Below are 22,112 nucleotides of genomic sequence, written 5' to 3'. Positions count from 1 at the left end.
GTACTTAAAAGAATAAAATCGAAACATGAATTAGGTTTTTAAAATATTTATGCACTTACAGTACTTTTATCTAATTTGATATAGAATAATAGCATCACCAAATACTTGCTACTATATACAATTATGTAAAAAGAGCTAGAAAATCTTATTTACCTCGATCCTGTAATAGATAAGAAATCACCAAGTAGTGATCAATTTTCTATAATCCCAAAATAATCTATCAGTGTTGAACAGAATCTTCATAAATAATTTATCATACATATTTTATCGATGCTAGATAAATGTTTTTCAATTTTATTTTTATATTAATTTTATTTAATGCTAGGGTTAACAAAAATGTTTGATGTGATATATAAATTATGATTATTACCTAACCTGCAGTAAGTTATAATACTATACAAATCGTATATCAAAATAGTTATAATTTCGTGATAATTCTTTTTAATATCATTATTTGTTCACTATCATATTGTGTTGTAGTGGTATCTAATGAATGTTAGCGAATTACCGTTCAGTATACTTAAGTGCCTATACGCATACACTACCAGTGTTATGCGCACAATCTCCCGTTGGAAGAGCATACTTATAATATAATATAATGTATTCATTGAGATATTGACTATGTAAAAAGCCTGACGCGCATTCAGCAATTATGTTTCATGACCCCCTCGTGACGATAGCTACGTCCTGCGTGTGCGAAACAATAATAACAATAATATTCTACGAAAATAACATCTGCGTCAAATATACTTGGTGCTTGGCCATCTATAGAATACGGTTGGTACTGTTATCATATATAAATATACCTAATATTATTGTAGAATTTACCGTCACGGTTGATCATGTCATGTTTTTTCAAGTTAAGTATAAATGAATACTATTATTTTTTTTTGTATTTTTACATTAACATTAATTATTGTTGTTTTTAAAATATGTATACAATGAAGTATATATTGACGTTTTGACAATTTATTTCAATGTTTAAATATTATGGAAACAATTATTAAAAAAAAAAAAAAAAAAAAAAATGTTTTCTCCGCTGTAAAGAAAAACATTGAATCACAATTGTATATGTTTTTGGTAGTCACTGTTATTGGCTACATAAAATCATTAAGTAAAAAATCGATAAGGAATAACGATTAATTGCTAAAACTAAATACCGATTATCTTAGTTATTGTTTAGTTTCTATGGAAACGAAACTGTAACTATCAGAAATGTGAGTTTGTATTTAATCCGAGAAATATATTTGATATGTTTTTACTCAAAATTCTTTATTTGGCCATCTGTTAAAAGTTTGAACAATAAATTTAATTGATAAATAATACATAAAATAAAATAAAATAATGACATAAAAATAACAAAGTGAAAAAGTCTTCAAGTGGAAGTATTAGTTATAATATTATATTAATACTAATAATAATGGTATTTAAAATAATAATTAGTTAATATATTAGATGCCAATATTGATCTATAGGTTTTTAATAATATATAATATCTTTAAACGATATATTTAAATTATAAATATTAATCTGAGGTTTCTAGGGTATTTAAATTTCATACTAAATTTGGTTTTATAATAATTTAATAATATACTAATATACTAATATACCAAATACCAATGACCAATAAAATATTATAAAATATTCAGATAACATTAAGAATATACTACACTGATATGTGCTGCCTTCGCTTTATAAACGTACAACACAGTACATTTTACGTTCACAATTTTACTCGGTTATTATTTTAATTGTATTGAATTGATTATACAGTTTAGAGTTAAAATTATTATCTAAGAAGTAATGAATATCAATCCATTGTATTTATACAGTTGAGTCACGATAATTCGAAGTTGAAGGAACATAAAAATTATGTATATGTATATGTAAATATGTATTATTCGAGATATCTAACTTAAATTTATAATAATTTATATTTCTAGAAAAATAAAATAAAATTCGAGTTGTCAAGTTTTTCGAGTTATTGTGACTCGACTGTATTTTAATTAAGAAGCTATTAAGACTATAGCCATTTTGTAAATGCACATTTATATACAAGTTAACAATATTGTCACAACTCATTTAAAATGTACTATGCCGTATATATTTTAAACGGAGACAACATCCTCTTAACATCGATTAGTTATCATTTAAATAACATTTGTAGTCTAAAAAATATTATAATACTACACTGACTGCACAATGTACATAACGCTATATATTATGACAATTTACTATAAAAGTATTAACTATTAAGTAATTATTTAAGTAGCTTATTACCATTTTATACTCTAAATATTCCATAAAATAAAATGAGACCATTTCATTAAAATTACTTGACGTATGTATTAACTTATATTGTACACACTAATAATTATAAGTAGGCATGACTCAAATTTATATAATTATAATAATATCTAGCGACCGAAATTATTATAACTAGAAAATGTATTTAAATATGAATCAAAATATTAAGAATATTTTAAAATTTTATTTCGTTTTACAATATTTAGTTAATTCTTGCTAGCTATGTATTTAGTATAATAATAATAATATACCCTATAAAAAAGTAAATCGATTTATATTTCAACCAAAACATTTGAAAATGGAAAATATTCTCAGGATTACGGTAAGAGTTTTGTGGTGTTGGCGCTTTTCCAATTCTCTTATATCGACGTCTTCGAAAATACCAATAAAAAAAAAAATACGCATTCCATATATTTTATTAAACCGAAACAATTTTAGTCGAATCTGAAAAAAAAAATAAAAAATAGGATTAGTCAATCTTTCACTGATGTGATGGACAAAACGCATAGATGGTTTTTATACGAAAAATCTAAAGCGCTTTGTGCTGTCAAACAATATAATATTTATGTATATATATATATATATTATAATATATTCATTGACACACACTTGAACGCGTACATTATAGGTATAGGTATCTATATAATATAGCCATGTAGGCATACACGGGACCCTATTTTTTTTTTTAACTAAAAATCATTACACTCGCATGCACATACTATACAATATTAAATTCGTTTATCACGTGCACGACTACAATAATATTATGACCTGTTATCGCCATATTAACGCGCTGAGACTAAACACAGTGATGCACCGTGTATCTTATACGCGGACTTATGTTGTATTTAAGTCCTCGAATTGTATCACACAACGATCAGCGTGCCTCAAAATACCGTCGTTAAATATGAAAATAAAAAATAGTAACCGATACGGACAATTGGAGAAAAATTTGTTTAGCATTATGGTCTCAACGATCGGTGAAATCAAAGAAGATACGGAGAAGATTGTTAAGTACTCATTCTACATCACGGACGGAAACTTTAACTCGTTGTCATAATATTTATCAACGCTTAACAGCAGTTCGACGTTAATGTTTTCGCTGTAATCGAGTAACAGTGTTAAATCGTTAACAGTAAGTATAATAACCGTTTAAGATCCAGTTTGTGTGCTATTATTATGTTAATCTCATCTTCCGCATAATGTTAATAATTTTCAAAATTCGTATTGTCGCTTTATTATATTCTACTCGTAACATATCATAGGTATCTACGGTCGACCGATCCGTTACAACCGACACCCTACGTAGTTTTGACGTGAAGACATGCATAGTAAAATATTGTATCATAGGCTATTTAGGTAAATAGCGCTCCCGCCGACGACATATATTTTATAATAACATCGTGGTACTTATCGCGTAGTCGATCTAAACACTCGCATCGTTACCGTGTTCACGTCCGTGTATGTTACATTTTATTCGTCGTCGTGCAGGTACCTGACGATAGTGATGTTTAATGACTATGGTGATGACGATGATGACGATGATCGTTTAAAACTGGCGGACAACCAAATCGGTATATAAAAGCAAAGGGTTCGCTCGTGTCTGACTTAATGCCACTATTGCATCATGTGTGTGCAGTACGCGTTTGTCGTATTGGTCGCCTTAGCGGCTATCGTCCGGGTCGACGGGTATCTCGACGTTTTGTCCAACGTACACGATTGTGGATCAACGGATTTGGACACGTGTCTCAAAAGCCAATTGTCGCAAACCATCGATGAAATATTGAACAGGAATGACACTTATCGGCTAAACCGGTATCTGACCATTACTACGGTCGGTAACCATCGACGATCGCCATCGACAAGCGACGACCTAGGTGCGAAGTTTTTGAACTTATTCAACTCTCTGCAAATTCAATACCGACCGGAAGAAGAACACGGGTCAACCAATAGCGTTTCCGAAGGTATCACCTCGCTTGTAAAGCTAGTTTCTAAAATAATACATACATGGATGAGATAATGTTATAAAATATATGCTGAACAGTAGGGAAACCTATTATTTATGTCTTGTAACGATAAATTTATTTCTAGTAAAAATATTATATTTTATTGTATTTTATACAATTTTAATAATTAAAATATCCCCCCTTGTTTTAAATAGATAATGCGTATGTTGAATTAAACTTTTTAATCGTAACGATAATCATAGTATAACCTCAGAAAATCGGTTACAGGTCGTAAGAAAAAAATAGGTAAACACAAAAAGCACAAAATGGGGATGATGATGGGATTTATGGCGATGGGCATGACTATTCTCGGAGGTCTGTTTAACAAGATTATGATGGGTGGTGCGATATCAATAGCCCTGAAAGCACTGATCATATCAAAAATTGCTCTGATTCTGGCCGGCACCATGGCGATAAAAAAGCTGTTGAGTGGTGGTGGCGTTGGCCAAATCAGCTATCATCCATCGTGGACCGGTGGTGGAAATGAACAACATAGCGGGTACCGCAGGAGTTACGCGGCGCAGCAGCCGAGTATGGCTACCGCCGATGCGTTACCATACAGGGATCAAATCGATTCTTATAGCAACGCTAACTATTCCAGATAGTTCGGCAACGTAAATGTCTTGCGATGTACTATTAGACACGTATCGTTAAGTGTATATTATATTATATTTGACAAAAAACACTTCGTGACAACAAAGTCTATGATGGTGTACACATATTTTTTTCATATAGATATATAACTGATAAAAATATGTGGACAAAATCGTTGTTTGTATACAATTTTTTTTTTTGGTTTTGGGAGTAAATAATATAATACACATAGCTATAATTAAAATTTTGTTAGACATTTACTTATTTAATATAGTGATACCTAATATCTGCTATTTCTATAAAATATCGGAGTTTCAAAATTATAATATAATCTTGTATTTTATACTTATAATACACAATGGACTAAAAATATAAAAGAAATTAAAATTGTTATGTTCAAAGTATAAAATTCTACAAAAAATTGGAATTCAATCTCACACTCTTTAGTCTATCAAGTTTTAAGTAAAAATTAATTTTTCCCCTCTTATGTCAAACGATAAGGGACGTTCGACTAGTCAGATCAAAAATATTTTACGATCTAGGTAATCATCGCCGCTCTTTATTTAAAAACCTAAGAGAATATTGATATATTATGAAGTTTCACTGTGTTTTAATAATTAAATAATACGATTTTATTAATATATTATTAATACATAAAACTGTTATATTAGAAAAACTTTTTAAATTAAAATTATTTTCTGAATTCAATAAACAGTGAAATGATTTGGTTACCTACTTATTAAGAGTTTTTTACATATTTAAGTTAAGATTATTAGATACATCATGTTATGTATATATATATTTTTTTTTTTTATTTATAATAAAACTTATGTCTTATAGATACATTTCTTGTATAAGTGTACAATACTACACTATAAGATGAAAATACGTATTTTAGTTGGTAATAGAGCTGTACGGTACTTTTTAAAGTGAATTTAGTCGTGTCCCGTTGTCTTAGCTCTGTTGGCGATCACACTAAACGACGCTCTAGAACACAACGGTTATATCAAGATACATTTGCGACATCACATGTTTGATAGTAAAAATGATATAACGAATTTTTACAATGGATTTATTGTATTTCATTACTTTAAGTTTAACCTAACAATCTACAAGAAATAATATGTAAGCAACAAATCAAACCATTAATTTTAGAAAACATTTAACAGTAATATTTTTAAAAACTTAAATCACATATATTGAATTCGTTAAAATTGGCTTAAGTCAATTTTGTACATTTTATGGTTTATTATAAATATAAAATGATGTGTTATATGATGTCGTATTTTATATTATAATAAAGTTAATAGTTATACATCAAAGAAATTTTGGAATAAAATAATACATTTTAAATAAATTGAGTTTTTTTTTAAATATGAATCAAATCAATATTACGCGTGTACTTATACTTATTTAAAATAATATTTAATAGAAAAACATATTTTATTAATTAAATATAAAATATGTTTTTTTATTAAGATAGCGTTTTATTATGTAAGATAATTTTTATAAATATAGTATTGGGTATAAAAATATAAACAATCCATATATTGTAAACATTTTATTTCATTTGCAAGTAAAATAGTGTTCATAAATCATAATATATTACACATAATGATATTATGACAAGTATTTAACAATAACACTTTACATATTAATACACTTATAATATTATGAATTGTAGTCTATAATAGTATACTAAGTTGAAGACTAAAAAGGAATTTAATTAATTATAAACGTTTTTTCTTAAGAAAATTGTTTTGTTATACTCGTACATGTCATTCAAAATAATGCATAAGGATAGAGCGTTTCTCGAAGTATAGAAGTACTAACAATATAATATGTATTAACTAAGTATATTTAAATAGGCAAATACTTGTTATACACATAACATACAAAATACAAATGTTATATAGGAACTAAATATATCTGTAACTATTTTTCCAAAAACCATGTAAGTTCATATAATATTTTAAGGAAATACAAAATTATGTTTTTATTAGTTATTACAATAGTGTTACAATAACAATGTACATTAATAAAAACTATCATAGTGCGTTTAAGAGTATAACTATAATACTTATTTATGTAATAGTGAACATTTGCATATTTAGAAAATAATATCATACATATTAACATTATGCCAAGACCATTTGATTGGTGCAATATGCTTACATTTATTCCGTTTCTTTTTTTTTTCTGTCTACCGATTCCGTATACTTATTATTATCGTCTTCTTGTGGAAAATAATTGACTCCCCGGAAAATCGATGACGGTTTGGATGAAGAAATCTGTTGAAACGCGTTTAAGTTCTCATAAAACTTGTTACCCCTGATGTCGCCAATGAACGCGTTGTGATGGTCACCAATTGGTTGATGATGATGATGATGATGATGACCACCAACTGGACTATGATATAAACCACCAAACGGATTTTTATCGTAAAATTGATGAGTTCCTAACGAATGGCCTATAATTGGCTTCTTGTTGTGGTGTAGAAACAACGAACCGTATCCCACCTACAGAAACGAAAAGATTAATTTAATTAATGTTTATTGTGTCCGTCGAAATTATAAAAATTAAACGTATATGATAGTTATAAGCACTCACTACACTGGTGACGACTAATGCAATTTTTGACAAAATAAAAGCTTTTTTAGTCAGAAAATACAACACTGCAAACATGATCGGAATAACGGAAGCGATACTTATTTGCGTAGCCAACACGTTTGGCAATAATGATCTTTTGAATATCATGTGTCCTGAAAAATATAATATTACTTTATGAGACAGTATTACTATAACATTACTCGTTGATTAATTTTATGGTGGCGTAAACCAAAAATCCAGCCAGTGAACGTTCTATTCTATCTAAATTAATTATGTTAGAAATAGTACATAGTATATTCTAATATTAAAATGTATTATAATATGTAATAATGCAACAATATTAATAATAAATATAATGAAAATTATTAAAACTATAAGTTGCTACTGAATACTAATAATTGATGAATATATTAAAATTATTTGTACTTATTATAGTTATAATTTCTTGAGTAATCATATTATAATCATATCTTTAAATACGTGTATTATACAATTTTATTGTTCGTGAAAATTATGTATTGTTAACAATTTAAAACATTAATAAAAATGATTTAGTTTAAGACATAAAGCGAGATCTAGTGGTCCGACATAAACTTCATGATTTTGACTGAGTCTCTTAAATAGAAGCTAGAGGAGCCACAGCAGTAGATTCACTTAATTTTAAAATCAGTTATTAACTTAATGTTATTAATAGTACAAGCATTAAAAATTATACTATATTATTCATATTGAATAAACTTAAATACATTTCTTTAATAATACAAATTTCTAAAAACTTTAAATGTTAAGCAATTTTAAATTTATCGTTAGTACTACTTTGATAATTTAGATAAATATCAATAAAGGCAATATAAATGAAAGTATTGACTCATTATTACATTTATAAAATTATTTATAAAAGCACCGGAAATATTATGCGAATTTCATGTTTTCACTTTTAATAAATTGTATTTTTCTAAATGTATACAATTTTTATTTTTGGATTTAAAAACAACTGCTTTAATATGTTTATTACAACACGTTAGTTGTAAATATCACTTATGTAAATAATAAAATATAGGGAATGAAATAATATAGATACTTACCGAAACCCAAACTTCGCTCGTCAAATTTACGTTTGGGATTTACAATAAAATCGATTATTCCTCTACCGGTATACGTTGGTCCGATTCGCATCTGCAGTCCCGGATATAAGAGACCCAAGTCCCAACAAAACGTTCGCCTGGAAAGCAACGAAGACGCAGCTTCAATCACTGCACCGATGTTGTACGGGTTATCACCTGTACAAAATACAAGGAACACGACTATGATAAACATTAATATAATTACTGTGAAACTTAATAAATATTATTATATTTGCGGGCTGATAATAATATAATTATACATTATTGATGACTGATACACGGTTAAAGCTTACACAATATGTTTATCGTGGTACACTTTGATGTATCAAATTTTGATCAGGTAGAATCAAATTCATTTTTTTTTTCACATTCTCGATGTTGGTTATCACGATCTCGCCGTAATAATATAGTATCCTATAAAAATAGCCTAACTAAATATATAATTGTACTTCAAACTATTTAATATTATGTACAATATAAATTAATTAAGTATACAATTTTCAGACGAATATCTATCAATTCTAGTAAAATTAATTACAATTTTTATAATGTATAATTATTTAACGTAGCATTAGTTTAAGAATCTAACTGCAGTTTAATACAATAATAGTAGTACAATATTGAATTAATTATGTCCCGTTGTAGATCGCAGCTTCCAATAAGGTCAACCATCTGCATAATTACTAGGTAAATTAATGAAAAAAAACATGTTTCACGTACACTTATTCAATAAAATCTTTCAGTGCATTAATTATACAACCGCGTGCTATTATAATAACAGAATTATTGTTATTAAAATGTTAACGTACATAATTGTGCAGTGTGAAATTTAGTTATGAGTACAGATATCAACATATAATCTTACTTTGTGTATAAGTAATAATACTATTATAGGCTACTGGTTAGGAATTTGGACAGATCGCTCGAAAAAATGCGTGTTCAAGCTGCATCGTAATTTGTAATTTTAAATTTGAATCGAAACTACTTCTCCGTATTACTATATTACTATTATTATTCTGTGTGTACGGATAGCACATATTATTTTATGTACAATTTTATAAATAGAGGACGAATAACCGTTTTAAATTTTTTCAAAGGTAGGGCAGATATCAAATACACATTGTAATTTAAACAAATATATTATCTAAAATGTGTTGACCGTTATTTTTCAAATTAGGTAGTTATTTAATTATAAAGTATTGAAGTTACATACTAGAAACAAAGACTCGGTATCTACTCGACCCTCTTTATAAAACGACTATAGTGATCTATTATTTTAGATTCAAACAATGTAAAATTGTCTTTACCGAGTCTAGTGTATTATAAACGACCGAATCATAGCTATTTTAAGTACCTAAAAGTTGCATTGAAATCAAATTGAATTATTTGACTATATGATTTTATATCAATATTATCGTGCCAAATTGTTTAAAGATTTAACAGCATTTATAGCCTTAATTTTGTTCCTGATTTTTCACAATAGCTATTATTTTTAATTTAAGGTCCAACCCTAAGGCATCTTTACTTAAATAGACCGAGATATTTATAAATACTATTAGTATAGTTGTTTTATAACATAGATGATTAATAATAATACTACGATTACTGTTAGGAAATAATTATGGAATTGATTCAAGTATAACTTTTCAAGATTCCATAGTCCCCAAATAATAATTCTTCCTGGAATCTAAATAAATGTAAAGTTATACTTTTATATTAATGTATTATACATTTATGCATAACTTAAATACCATAGTATAAATAATAATATATTATGTAGATTTATTTTTCTTATTATACTGACTTCTCCTGTATGTATAATTACGCATCTATTGTGTGATAAATGTGTCAAAATTATATTTTATAGTATACATGAATGTATAAATTTGGTATGTTGTACATTATAGAAATCTTAAATGTTTCAATAGTGGGTTGATGGTAATATAATTAAATCGTAACGAGTGGTTTTTTAAATTAGTTTAGTTAGTAATTTTTTTTTTTTTTTAATCTTGCTTAAATCAAAATTATTATAACTGAACTTATTTAAATCAATTTTAAAATTGATGTGTTAACTATCATAATATTATTATATATTTATATAATCAATGAATTTTTATATTTAAAAAGTATAATATGTATGTTTCTCTCCACATTTTAGTACCTGTGTTAAAATGTGTTAATATTTCGTCCACGTTATATTAATGAAATTTTGTCAGTCTCGACTACATTTTTTAATCTTAGTCAACAAACAATTTAATAGTTTTTGACTATAAATAAATTCATACATATATATGTATAAGAAAATACGTAGAAAAATGTATGAATGTTGTCTAGTGATCTCGTAAATTGACAGACTACTCGTAATAATTATAAACAATATTAATGTTTAAAAAAAAATCAATATGGCAAACATTCACACGATTACTGGATTATGCGAAAATACAAATGTGGAAAATGTTGTTGAGTCTGATATTGAACAATATTCAAATATCGGTAATTATAAAATATACTCAACTACTTATTATAAATAACTGCCTAAAAAATGGTTACAAATTACGCTAAGTAATGACCAACGGAGATTTATAAATTTATTGATTTCTTGGGGAATGAAAAAAAAATTATAATTTAATCAATTATTATTATAGATCATCTTACTCCTGGCAGTAGTGGAACTGACAGTAGTCTTGAGCAGAATATAAATATAAATCGGATTCCATTTCTTCAAATTTTTGAGAAATCCATACAATTTAAAATACCAATAAGATGCAGAAGTGACAGTAAATGGAATGAATAACGTGGAATTTAAAGAAATGCAAATATCAATGAAGTATAATGGTATATATGCAAGTATGTTTGTTAATCTTCAGTACAAAAATACAACTGCGATACAGAATTATGTAATACCAATTCTTATAAGTGGAAGAGATATAATAGCCAGAACACCAACCGGTTCAAGGAAAACTGTAGGTACAAATATTAATTGTATAAACGAATTTTAAATAGCCCATTAAATCTATTTTTGGTATACCGGGTGATAGGCACGTAAATAGATGTTTATTTTTAGGAAGAGAGAGGGTGCGATTAACCTTCAGCGGAATAGTTGAGGCTTAAAAAATGTACAAAAACTGTATTCATCGTAGTTGCGGAATCGGTTACTTACGTTCGGTGGCTATCATACTAATTGATCATAATTATAATTCAAATTTTTATATTTCTTATTGTTTATTAGTTACTAGTTTACGACTATACAATTGTTCCTAACGCCCCCCTAAATTACGTATCTGCTGGGTGATTCACCAAGTATGCCCCAACCATTTTTTCAATTAATAATGCATTTATTAAAATTTTTATTTATGCAATTTTTTAAATAAACTTACAAATTATGTTTTCATTTTTTTTTTTTTTTTGTAATTTTAAAGAAGTATTCCGTATTCCTGTGACAGGTCATATACAAACTTCTGCTACTCAGTTAAATTGTTTACTTGTGTTTATTATATTAATTGGTAAAATATATATTTATGTTATTTATTAGACAGCTTTTGTTGTGCCAATACTGAGTTGTATACTAACAAATTTATGAATGATTTTGTGACAAGTAATTTGTTCTTTTTTTTTAGCAATTTGTTTTGAAAAGTTCGGTATTGTTCACTACCCACTTACAAAAAGCTTTCTGATCAAGTGAATCTAATTGTAGTATAAAATTGAAGCATAACTTTTATTTTTTTGTGTCTTGTATGTATATTACTATATTTTATGTTTTGCTTTTAATGACTTAAAAGGAAACAATAATAATAATGGTAAATCTACATATTTTTCAATAGATTTTTTTACAATGTCTGAAACTTGAAGTTGAGTTTTTATATATAGATATGTCTTTGATTTTTGTCTTACTGTACAATTTTAATAGCACGAACATCTTAATACTATATTATACTATTTATATTTTAATATTTAAGCATGCTATAATAAAAGGGTTAATGAAAGGTTAAATTAGGTTCTATGGCAATTTTCACATCCTGAAGCAGTAAATTAAGACAATTTATGAGATTCATATATGAGCATTAATATTTGCGTTCAATGTATCCATAGGCACTATTAATATAAAAATTCTGATGGCGGATAACAATCCTCACCAAAAATGTTAACTTAAAAAACATATTAGGGTTCCATTACCTCACCCACACCGATTACTCACCATCAGACAGTTTAGTAATTTAGATTCTAAGCAATGTAAAATAAATAGTGTATTGATTTTACAATGGTGTTTTTTTTATTATTTTACACTATCATGAGCAAAGTAATAAGCCAATCATGGAAAAAGTCTACACAAAAAAAATATGCTCCCACCTCTATTATTTAACTAGGTTATTCGAACGTATTAAAACAAATTTATTTATCAGTAAAAAAAAAAAAAAAACATTATTTGTTAACTGACTTTTGTTTTTGTTTTTGGGTGGAAGGAGTTAAGTATTAGTCAGGGGATATTAGTGATCAGAGCTTCTCCCCCCCCCCATCTAGTACTACTACTGTATCTCCTGTTTACTGCTGTAGATGCAAGAGTTTCTTCAAACCGATTTCTTATGTATGTAATGTATGTACACGTCTCACTTATTCAGATGATAACTTGATAAAATTAATAACAAACATTTGAATTTAGTAAAACAGTATTATATTATAAAAAATGTACGATGCTCTTACTGAGAATCATGAAAGATAAAATACATTATATTATTGTACATGAAATAAAACCAGTAAATTATAAATAATAATACATAGCCACATAGATATTACTGGTTTATGAAACGTAATAACTTATGTCAGTTTAAAAATGGTAATCACGACAGCTCTAATAATAAATACAAAAATAAATAAATTTAGGCACGTTCGCCTCGTAAAATATGTATTTCGGAAAACATTAAAACGGTAAAAATAGCCCTTTTACCGACATAAGTTTCTAAAATACGACGGCGTAGACAAATTAATTATTATCGTAACAACTTATTGCAACCTTCAAAACGTTCGTCGTGGTCAAGGCCCGGGGGCGGTGTTCGTAGTGACTATAATAGACGGACTTCACGAATATACCTCGTCGGTGAATACAATATTAATAAAATGGTGTATCCCATAGACAGTTTTTGATAATAAACGTCTTAACAAATTGTATGTCTAACACAATATAATGTATGGTTGAAAAAAATTTTAAAATCTACGTATTGTATTATATTATTACGTAAAATAATACGATAAAACAAAAACATAATTTTAATTTTTGCAAATAAAAATTATTGAAAATAAAATCAATTTTTATCAATATTTTAATAACCCAGACAATTCAAAAGTTACATTTCATAGAATTGCTTAGAATTTAAAATATATGATCAGACTTGATGAAATAGATAAATTGAATAAAATAATATACACACGTGTTATTTTATTAATTTATGGAATATAATATATGTGTGAATTTAATGTGGTGATATGATTTTCGGCAGTGCATCTGTACACATCTTTTAAACAAGCGTATGCAAGTAATATCGGGAACGTTATTTGTCTCGAAAACCATAAAACCAAACAATATTAGTCGTTTTGACGGCCTTCAATGAAATCAATTTTATACGTCTTACTGAATTAGATATTGCACATTGAAGTCATGTGATTTATCATTCATAACACTCAGGTCTCTCACCATTGGAATGATTGGGGAGGGTCTAAAAACAAGGTGCATTGCGGTAGGGTCGCTTACCTAAAGAATAGACTCCTCGGGGAGCGGCAAACGCCTCTCCGCCAGGACGTCTGGAAATCTCCAGCCCCGAATCCAAGAGCACCGAGTCCATGGATTCCGTCTGTTCGATAGCGGCCATAGCATGCCCATTGATACAAGGCAAAAACGGGTCGGCTCCTGCCAGGCAGCTCTTGATTGCCGTGCTGACCGTTGGAGTTAGGGGGTCGTTGTTTTCGCTACTTCTTTCGCCATCGTCGACATTGCCTCCAACGTCCGAATCAGAAGAATGTCCATCGGAGAACATGACGCACTGCGCGCAGCTGACAAGAAGTATCAGCTGGGCAAGGTAAACGCCGAGCACGGACATCGTCGCCGCCGATATTTGGACGGGTTATGCGATTTCGATACAAGTACAAGTTAGTATAGGTACTTTTTACCGATAAAAAAATGTATTCGCGGACGGTGTTATATTATGTAGGTGTAATGATCATTTGGACGTCATTGCTCGCCTCGGGCTGTGTATTATTATTATTACTGTAATACTGATGACGGTTCGACCGGACTGGACGGCGCAGATATCTGTTAGCATACGACTGCGACTGCGACTACACACCAGTGCAGTGGGCAGTAAGCCAGCTAGCGAATCGCATAAGTATGATACGTCATACCGATATTATAATATTATTACCGTGTTGCCACGGATATAATGATAATATATAATACAACGGCCATTTAAGCTGTAATAACACGCACCGCCTCCACCGCTGATTTAACGGGTATGACGACGGTAATGTATAATACCAAAGAAAGTTTCCGAGTTTTTCCTTTCGAGCGCATCCGACTGTTTCGCTTTTACCCGATCGTGGGTTTACAGGTACCCACGCAATATTGCGTGTATTTGTATATCATGATGCACTGCATCAAGAGCGAGGGTCGAGCGATGTACATTAGGCGAGCAATGACGGTATAACATATTTATTGTTCCATATTATAATAGTCTTCGCGATATTATACCGTCGTTTTTTATGTACCTATATAACAGTGCAGCGTTTTGTTATGAATTGCCGGACCGGATCCATCGCGATCGCGTGGTACATTGTCGATTCGACCGCTTTCCAGGTGACCGGAAGAATAAACAAAAACGTTAAGACTCGTAACCGCAACCAATAGTTATGATTTAAATGTATAGGAATGAAAACAAATTAGTCATAACAATGATTTATTTAAAACAATAACATCGATTATATTATTTGCGGTGTACTTACGCATATTGTACTATACCGCATCAGACTAAACCGTAAAAGTCGTTTCCGTCAAATTGTATTTTAATTGGATCCGTAAAAAACCTCATTCGTTCAAGATGTACGAATACTACACGAAGGTAAAGTTGAGATGTTATATTTATTTTTTCTCCGAAAGTGTTATACGCCGATGTCCTGCAAACGCTATCGCGATTGTCTTATAGGTCTGTCGAGCACACCACCAGATGACCTGCCATTTTTTCCGCATAGAAAATAATTGTATCGTAACATTATTTTTTCTGGATATACTTTTATCATTGTAGTCGCCGATCGCAGAGCATATGTATGATCTATGGTAATAATACGAATAATTATAATAAAAATAATTATATTACCGTTGCGGGCGCCATTGTCCGAGCCCCATAAAATACAATACAATTATTTTTTACCTATACGCCGGGCGTTTGTACGTCGACATTATCGTACGAGACCTACTGTACGATAATTCACCGACACAGAATTAGAAGGAAAATATAACTAGTTATACGGCACCCGATAGCCCGTTACCTATACCAAATACGTATGCATATATTATTTATTATATAAAAAAACATTGTGTCGCGTAACACATACGGTGTATAGTGTATAATATATAAATAGATACAAGTATTTATTATTATTATTATTGGTATCGTAGTTTTAAAGGCGCCGCTGGCTTAGTAATAATATTATTTCGGCCGAACGTTTTGGGTCTCGGACAGGTTTTGATTTTGTTTCTCTCCTAGACGCATGCGTCCGTCAATCGTTTAGTGTATCGGGTTAAACTCAGCCGTATATCGGTGCTTATGCGAACAGATTATAAGTCCGATCTAATATTAATCCTTTCCGAGCCGTGACGTGCAAGTCAGTAGTTGAGGTTAACGGCTTTACATACCGTATATACATATATTATTATTATTATTATTATTATCATGTACTGACACTACTAACATGCACGTATCCCCCTCCCGGCTGTTATTGTCGAATGATTTAGATTTTTCCTCTCGTAATAATTAGATTGATCGCGCACTTTCTAAATCGCAGGGTCTGTAATTAACTCCGAAGTAATCAAAACGGTGCTTAGAAATTGTGGCCTTATATAGGACGACTATAACTTATTGTACGAGTTTGAACGTGTCAACCGTAAAAAGTCGTGCTTTTAAAAAAAAAGATAGTATTTAGATGATCGAGTAAAAAATATCAATCTGAAATAAATCTGATGTGAATTTACTTTAGAAATCTACAGTTTCTCCGCTTGGCTGGGAAAACATCACTCATTATAACGAAAGTTTTCTTCTGATAATGTAAAATATAAACGATACACAACATCGTATTGTTTTTATTTAATAAGCATATCGAAAATTTTCAAACGCGAATTGAATTTACGTACTGTTTAAGTGACCAACACAGTAATATTTCAATAACTACCTAGTCTAATAACATGAATTAGTATAGGTGTTCATCGTCGTGTAGGCGTGTTAACTTTGAATTTATTGTCCGTAACAATTGTAAAAGTACTTATTATTTTGTTCCAAAAATCAAAGAAATAATACAATCTAAGATAGAGGGATTTTATAATTTAAAAAGAATAATATTAACTATTCATTTTCCTTGGTCAAGTTATTCATAAAGTCTGTAAAAAAGTAAAGTTCTACAAAAATAGGATTTTTTTCTAACGTATACATTATAATGATCCTTGTTAGTATGTTTTACTCGTTTAGAATTAAAATGTAGAAGATATATTTTTACGAAACTTGAAATATTCTGTCACATAAATAATTATGAATCCAATAGAAATTAAAACGTCAACAACAAAAAGTGAAGGGACGCTTTGTATTCAATAGAAAATAATACTATCTATAATTGTAGCACACGACTCTTATCTAAACTTTTACGTTTTATGCTAAACACATAATAATGTAGTTAAATAAACAGAAAATCGTGTAGTATTTCATCAACGAATAAACTGTGATTCACACGATGAATTTATCAAAAACACGACCGTGATCTTTTTATGTAAGTGTTCGTACTGTGTGTAAATGTAAGTACACCAAGACACGATTTTATTTTTCGTTCACCGCAACAGATTTCTTTTTTTTATAAATGGGAAAGGAGCTATATAGCCAGCAGCCCCAACTATTTATACATCATTTATAGTACATTATATAAACGGTGTAAGTAAAGTTTCACTTATATATATATATATATCAATTAGTGTTGATACTCATAGTAATTTGTGTTGACCATTGATAAAAAAACAAAATTATATGTACCTTAATTCATTAGCATCGTGTGGAACGCTAAACCGGTTTTTGGAAACAAATCAAGTGTACTTACGTATATTTATCACACTTATTTGACACATCAAGGTTTTTTTTTCTATTAACGATCTTAAAATTGCATGAACTGTATAATATTTCTCGATTTAACACATGTAGGCTTAAATAACTTAGCATGAGTTTGTTAGGAATTATCGCAATACAATTCAAGAGGAAAAAATTAAAAATCATTTAAAAAATGAATCTTAATAAATTTATTTCATTAAATAAAAAAAATAAATAATAATAATAAAGAATTACATAAATCAATAACAGCCGATATAATGTACTTTTTTCTTCAGTTGGACAACAAAAACAATGATTATTGTATTATTTGAGAGGAGATAGACGATGGCACATTCGAGTAAGTAATGTCAAGTCTTGTTAAGTCAAATAGAGTCAAGTCGAGTCGAGTCAAGGTGAGTCAAATTGAGTTTAGAAAAAAGAAGAAATGGATTTATTACAAACAAATCGATTTTATTTAAGTAGGTACGTAATAAATAGGTGAGTCTTCGATGTACACACAAAAAGTATAATATAATTATTTGTATAAAAAAAATGACACAATATAACAATATAAAACAAAAATGAATCATATAATAAAATATTATGGTTTGTGATCAACGATATTTCCGGTAAAGTGAAAAGTAGTCTTTGGCCAACGGTCGTTTTTATATTGGTATGTCCGGGTATGTGCGATCAGGAAGAGCCACAGCAGCCGAGTAAGTCATCGTACTAGTTTTTAGTGAGTATGTGTGTGGGTATGTGAGTATAATAATAATTATAGCACACATATGAAGAAGTAAATACTAGTCCTAAACGTATAGGTACTTGTAGTCATTGGTTGGTGTCGTCTCGTAGATAAGGTCAAAAGTCGCGATGCTGTAGCTGGTGTGTAATCGTGGTTATCGTTAATGACGGTAGAAGTGGTGATCGTGATTAATATAGAAAGAATAGATAACTAACAATTTCTATTCGTATTTTATAGAGAAAAACCAGTTTTGGAAATAGTTGTTTTTCTTTTTTTTTCGTAATAATTCTTCTTCTCTCCTCCGGCCGACCTATATCGCCACATGAGCGGCAAACACACTCTCACATGAACACACATATAGTGCGCACACGCGCGCCTGTGTGTGTGTGTATGTGTGTGTCACTAGGTTAACTTCTGTATTTTTAACCGACCGCCCGGGGTAAATAATAATCGTATATTATTATATAGTTGTGTATATGGTAGTAAAACGTTTTGTTATGTGTTGTGTTCGATCATTGTCCCGAAGTGATTAAGCAGAACCCGTTATTGACCGCCGTCGTATAGTTTAGTCGCCTCCAGTGTACGGATGTCGTATAATAATATTACACGTGGCGGGCGCGATGTACGGACGCCTTGACTTATATATGTATATATAATTGTATATATTATACGTGTAGTATAATAATATAATATATACATATGTAAGTTCGCGAGAGAAACGATTTGTAAACGTAGGCGGGCAATTATAACATTATCAATGGTGAGGGTGAGATGAAGAAATAAAAAGTGAATTGCACGGTAGAATACGATCAGATGTATGTTTGTGTGTATAAATATAAATAATATTAAAATAAATTATTTTGTTCCTAGGGGGGAATATTTTTTTTTTCGAACTATTTACAAATAAATATCGCCCCGTTGGGTGATGGCAGAGGGGCGAGGGTAATACTAACTACAGGGAGAACGCTATAAGAGGGGATGGTTTGGAGGGATGGCGGCATTAGTGTTGACCACGGTACGCCATGTCTTGAGCGCTTTCGCCTTCTAGGGATCGTCTGTATCCACCGTGGTGTCCGTGTTCCTCGGTGTAGTGTGGGTGAGACACTACTTCATACGATTGTTGACTCTTGCTGTTAGCCAACAACTTTTGGATTCCGATGATAACGGCCAAGACGAGGGCGATCTTACCAACGACGAGAGCCTTGAATGCCAACAAAGCAAGAGCACCGATAGCCAATGGGACAAGGGCGATGGCTTTCATCTTCAACAACATCAAGAGTGGCATCAACATCTTTTGGTGCTTCTTCTTCTTGCCACGGGCTATAAAAAAAAATAAATAAATAAATAAATAAATAAATATTGAAGTTTATTTACAGTCGAATGGGATAGTCGACTGCAGACAGAATGAAAAATATAAGATATAAAAAAAAAATATTGGTCTTCCGAAAACGGTTGAAACCTTTAAGTCTAGAGCCCGCTGGGTGATATATATCTGAACGATATTCCAGTGAAAGGATCAAACGGCTTTCTCCGGTTGCGATGACACCGTCACGCCTACTGGGGCCCCCCTAGCGGCGCACTATTTGGGTTTTCGGGCCATCAGTGACCGTGCGGCCGCACCTGGCGGGTCCGTAACACACATATTTATATTCGTATTATTATTTTTATGTACGCCTGTCGACGGGTGTGTAATTTGTATATAATATCGTATTATACGCCGCAGTTATGGTTAGGCCCGAGGCCAAAATCTTGGCCCGATGACAGACAGAAAACTTGGAACGCGTGCGCGATACCGCGGGGTCTGCGTATTGTGACGCGCATTATGTACCACGTATATTATACCAGATGACGGTGACCGAAAGGTTAAGTTAACGTTAGCCGGCGAGTTGTGTTCGTCGTCAGAGACATAGGTAGAAAGAAAGACAAAGGCAAATAGATACATAATCAGTAAGAAAAATATAAAGATGGCGTAAAAGTTTACAATACTATTATGAACGCGAAAATGGTTAAAACAGCAATAGTTTTTAACGGAAAAAAAAAATTTAAATTGAATTTTTGAATTTGCCGAGTATAGTCTTATGTCTACAATGCATCGACAGAGAATCGTGTTTACGTGCATGTGTATATATATTGTTTTCAAATAAATTGTTATAAAAGCATAGAACACAATTTTGGTAAATTTGAGTGTTTAAAAATGAATGGTTAAAATAAAATATGATTCTAGATCGACAAGTGTTACTATAATACGTATGTATGTATAAGCCGAGATGACTCCACTGTAAAATCTAGTTAAGTGACTTCACTGATCAAGGTTAACCGGTATACAATATTACAATAGTTATTTATAACGGTAAACGAGAGGATAAAAATAGTTTTTACCTTCATCGAGGGATCTCCTCATGCCAGAGATGGACGATTCCGGGACCTTGAGTTGAAGGGTGTGGCTCTCCAGGAAACGGGCGACGCGATCCAAAAGTAAGTTCTCGACTTGGGCATCTTTCTCGTCATCGTCTTTGGGTTGTCCTTCTTCGAGTTCGGATTCGGCGAGCGATCGGCCGTTCAAGCCCCGGCTGGACTCGACGGGTTCGGACTTCACCAACGATATACCGTCGAATACGTCGATGCTGTCGGTCTTGCGCAACGCCCGGTCAACGTACTGCAAAGCTCGCATTTTCAAGCACGTGGCCATGTTCTTCTCGGAGCAATCCTGCATTACCTTGTACACCTTTTCCAAACCGGCTGCCTCATCGGCGGCAGGGGCGGCAGGAGATTCTTCGGCGGCCGGGTGTCCATAGACGGTTTGTGCTGCCACCAAGAACAGGCACGCGAATGCAAGTTTCCTCATCATTTTATGCGCGTCGATTGTTAAAGTTCGGAGTTTTATTTTTTATCGCTGCTAATGCGATATGTGTATAAAAAATATAATGAGATGTGATGTGCGAGTGTTTTACTACTGTGTACCTCTTCACCACTGAACAAAAGCGACTACACTGATCTATCGTTTGCCGAGTCAGTTGTCTTTTATTCGAATGCGTTTCCGCCTGTTATTCGATCGGCGCGCCACCGCCACCGCCGAGTTGGTGGGGTGCCGGCCGGCCGCTGCCGCCGCCGCCGCCGCCGCCGCCGAGCGATCGGACAGAGTCAGTGGCTGCGACTCCGGCGGGGGTACACGCACACCACTCCGATGGTCCGCCAGGACGCGTCGGCCGGACTGTGTCAACCTTGGCCGATATAGGGTTCGTGTTCAGAAACGGATGTACGACGATGGTAATAATAATAATAATAATATTATTATAAGCTTCGTGTGTCTTTCTTTCCGTACGCTTTTCGTTTTCCTATCTATTTTTCTTGTCTTTCTCTTTTATCCCGTACACGCGCAACGGACACGAGTCTATGACCG

General features: G+C 31.2%; 3 protein-coding genes across 3 annotated transcripts; 1 reads left to right on the top strand and 2 right to left on the bottom strand.

Annotated features, from left to right (window-relative positions):
- The first annotated feature begins 3,934 nt into the window (after nt 1–3,934).
- On the top strand, nt 3,935–4,962 carry LOC113555230. Its single transcript, XM_026959616.1, has 2 exons — nt 3,935–4,271; nt 4,542–4,962. Exons 1-2 carry the CDS (start codon nt 3,935–3,937, stop codon nt 4,916–4,918), a joined length of 714 nt encoding a protein of 237 aa, XP_026815417.1. The 3' UTR covers nt 4,919–4,962.
- A 2,025-nt stretch (nt 4,963–6,987) lies between these two features.
- LOC113555227 lies at nt 6,988–14,954 on the bottom strand. The gene is made up of 4 exons (XM_026959611.1): nt 14,385–14,954; nt 8,603–8,797; nt 7,518–7,669; nt 6,988–7,426 (listed from the first exon to the last, which is right to left on the bottom strand). Exons 1-4 carry the CDS (start codon nt 14,728–14,730, stop codon nt 7,085–7,087), a joined length of 1,035 nt encoding a protein of 344 aa, XP_026815412.1. The 5' UTR covers nt 14,731–14,954; the 3' UTR covers nt 6,988–7,084.
- Nucleotides 14,955–18,161: 3,207 nt separating this feature from the next.
- On the bottom strand, nt 18,162–21,723 carry LOC113555229. The gene is made up of 2 exons (XM_026959615.1): nt 21,092–21,723; nt 18,162–20,032 (listed from the first exon to the last, which is right to left on the bottom strand). Exons 1-2 carry the CDS (start codon nt 21,558–21,560, stop codon nt 19,713–19,715), a joined length of 789 nt encoding a protein of 262 aa, XP_026815416.1. The 5' UTR covers nt 21,561–21,723; the 3' UTR covers nt 18,162–19,712.
- Nucleotides 21,724–22,112: the final 389 nt, after the last annotated feature.

This window comes from Rhopalosiphum maidis, chromosome 2 (genome assembly GCF_003676215.2).
Source record: "Rhopalosiphum maidis isolate BTI-1 chromosome 2, ASM367621v3, whole genome shotgun sequence".
NCBI lineage: Eukaryota > Metazoa > Arthropoda > Insecta > Hemiptera > Aphididae > Rhopalosiphum > Rhopalosiphum maidis.
Note: the sequence above shows the minus strand (reverse complement) of the source record. Positions and strands in the feature narration are given on the sequence as shown.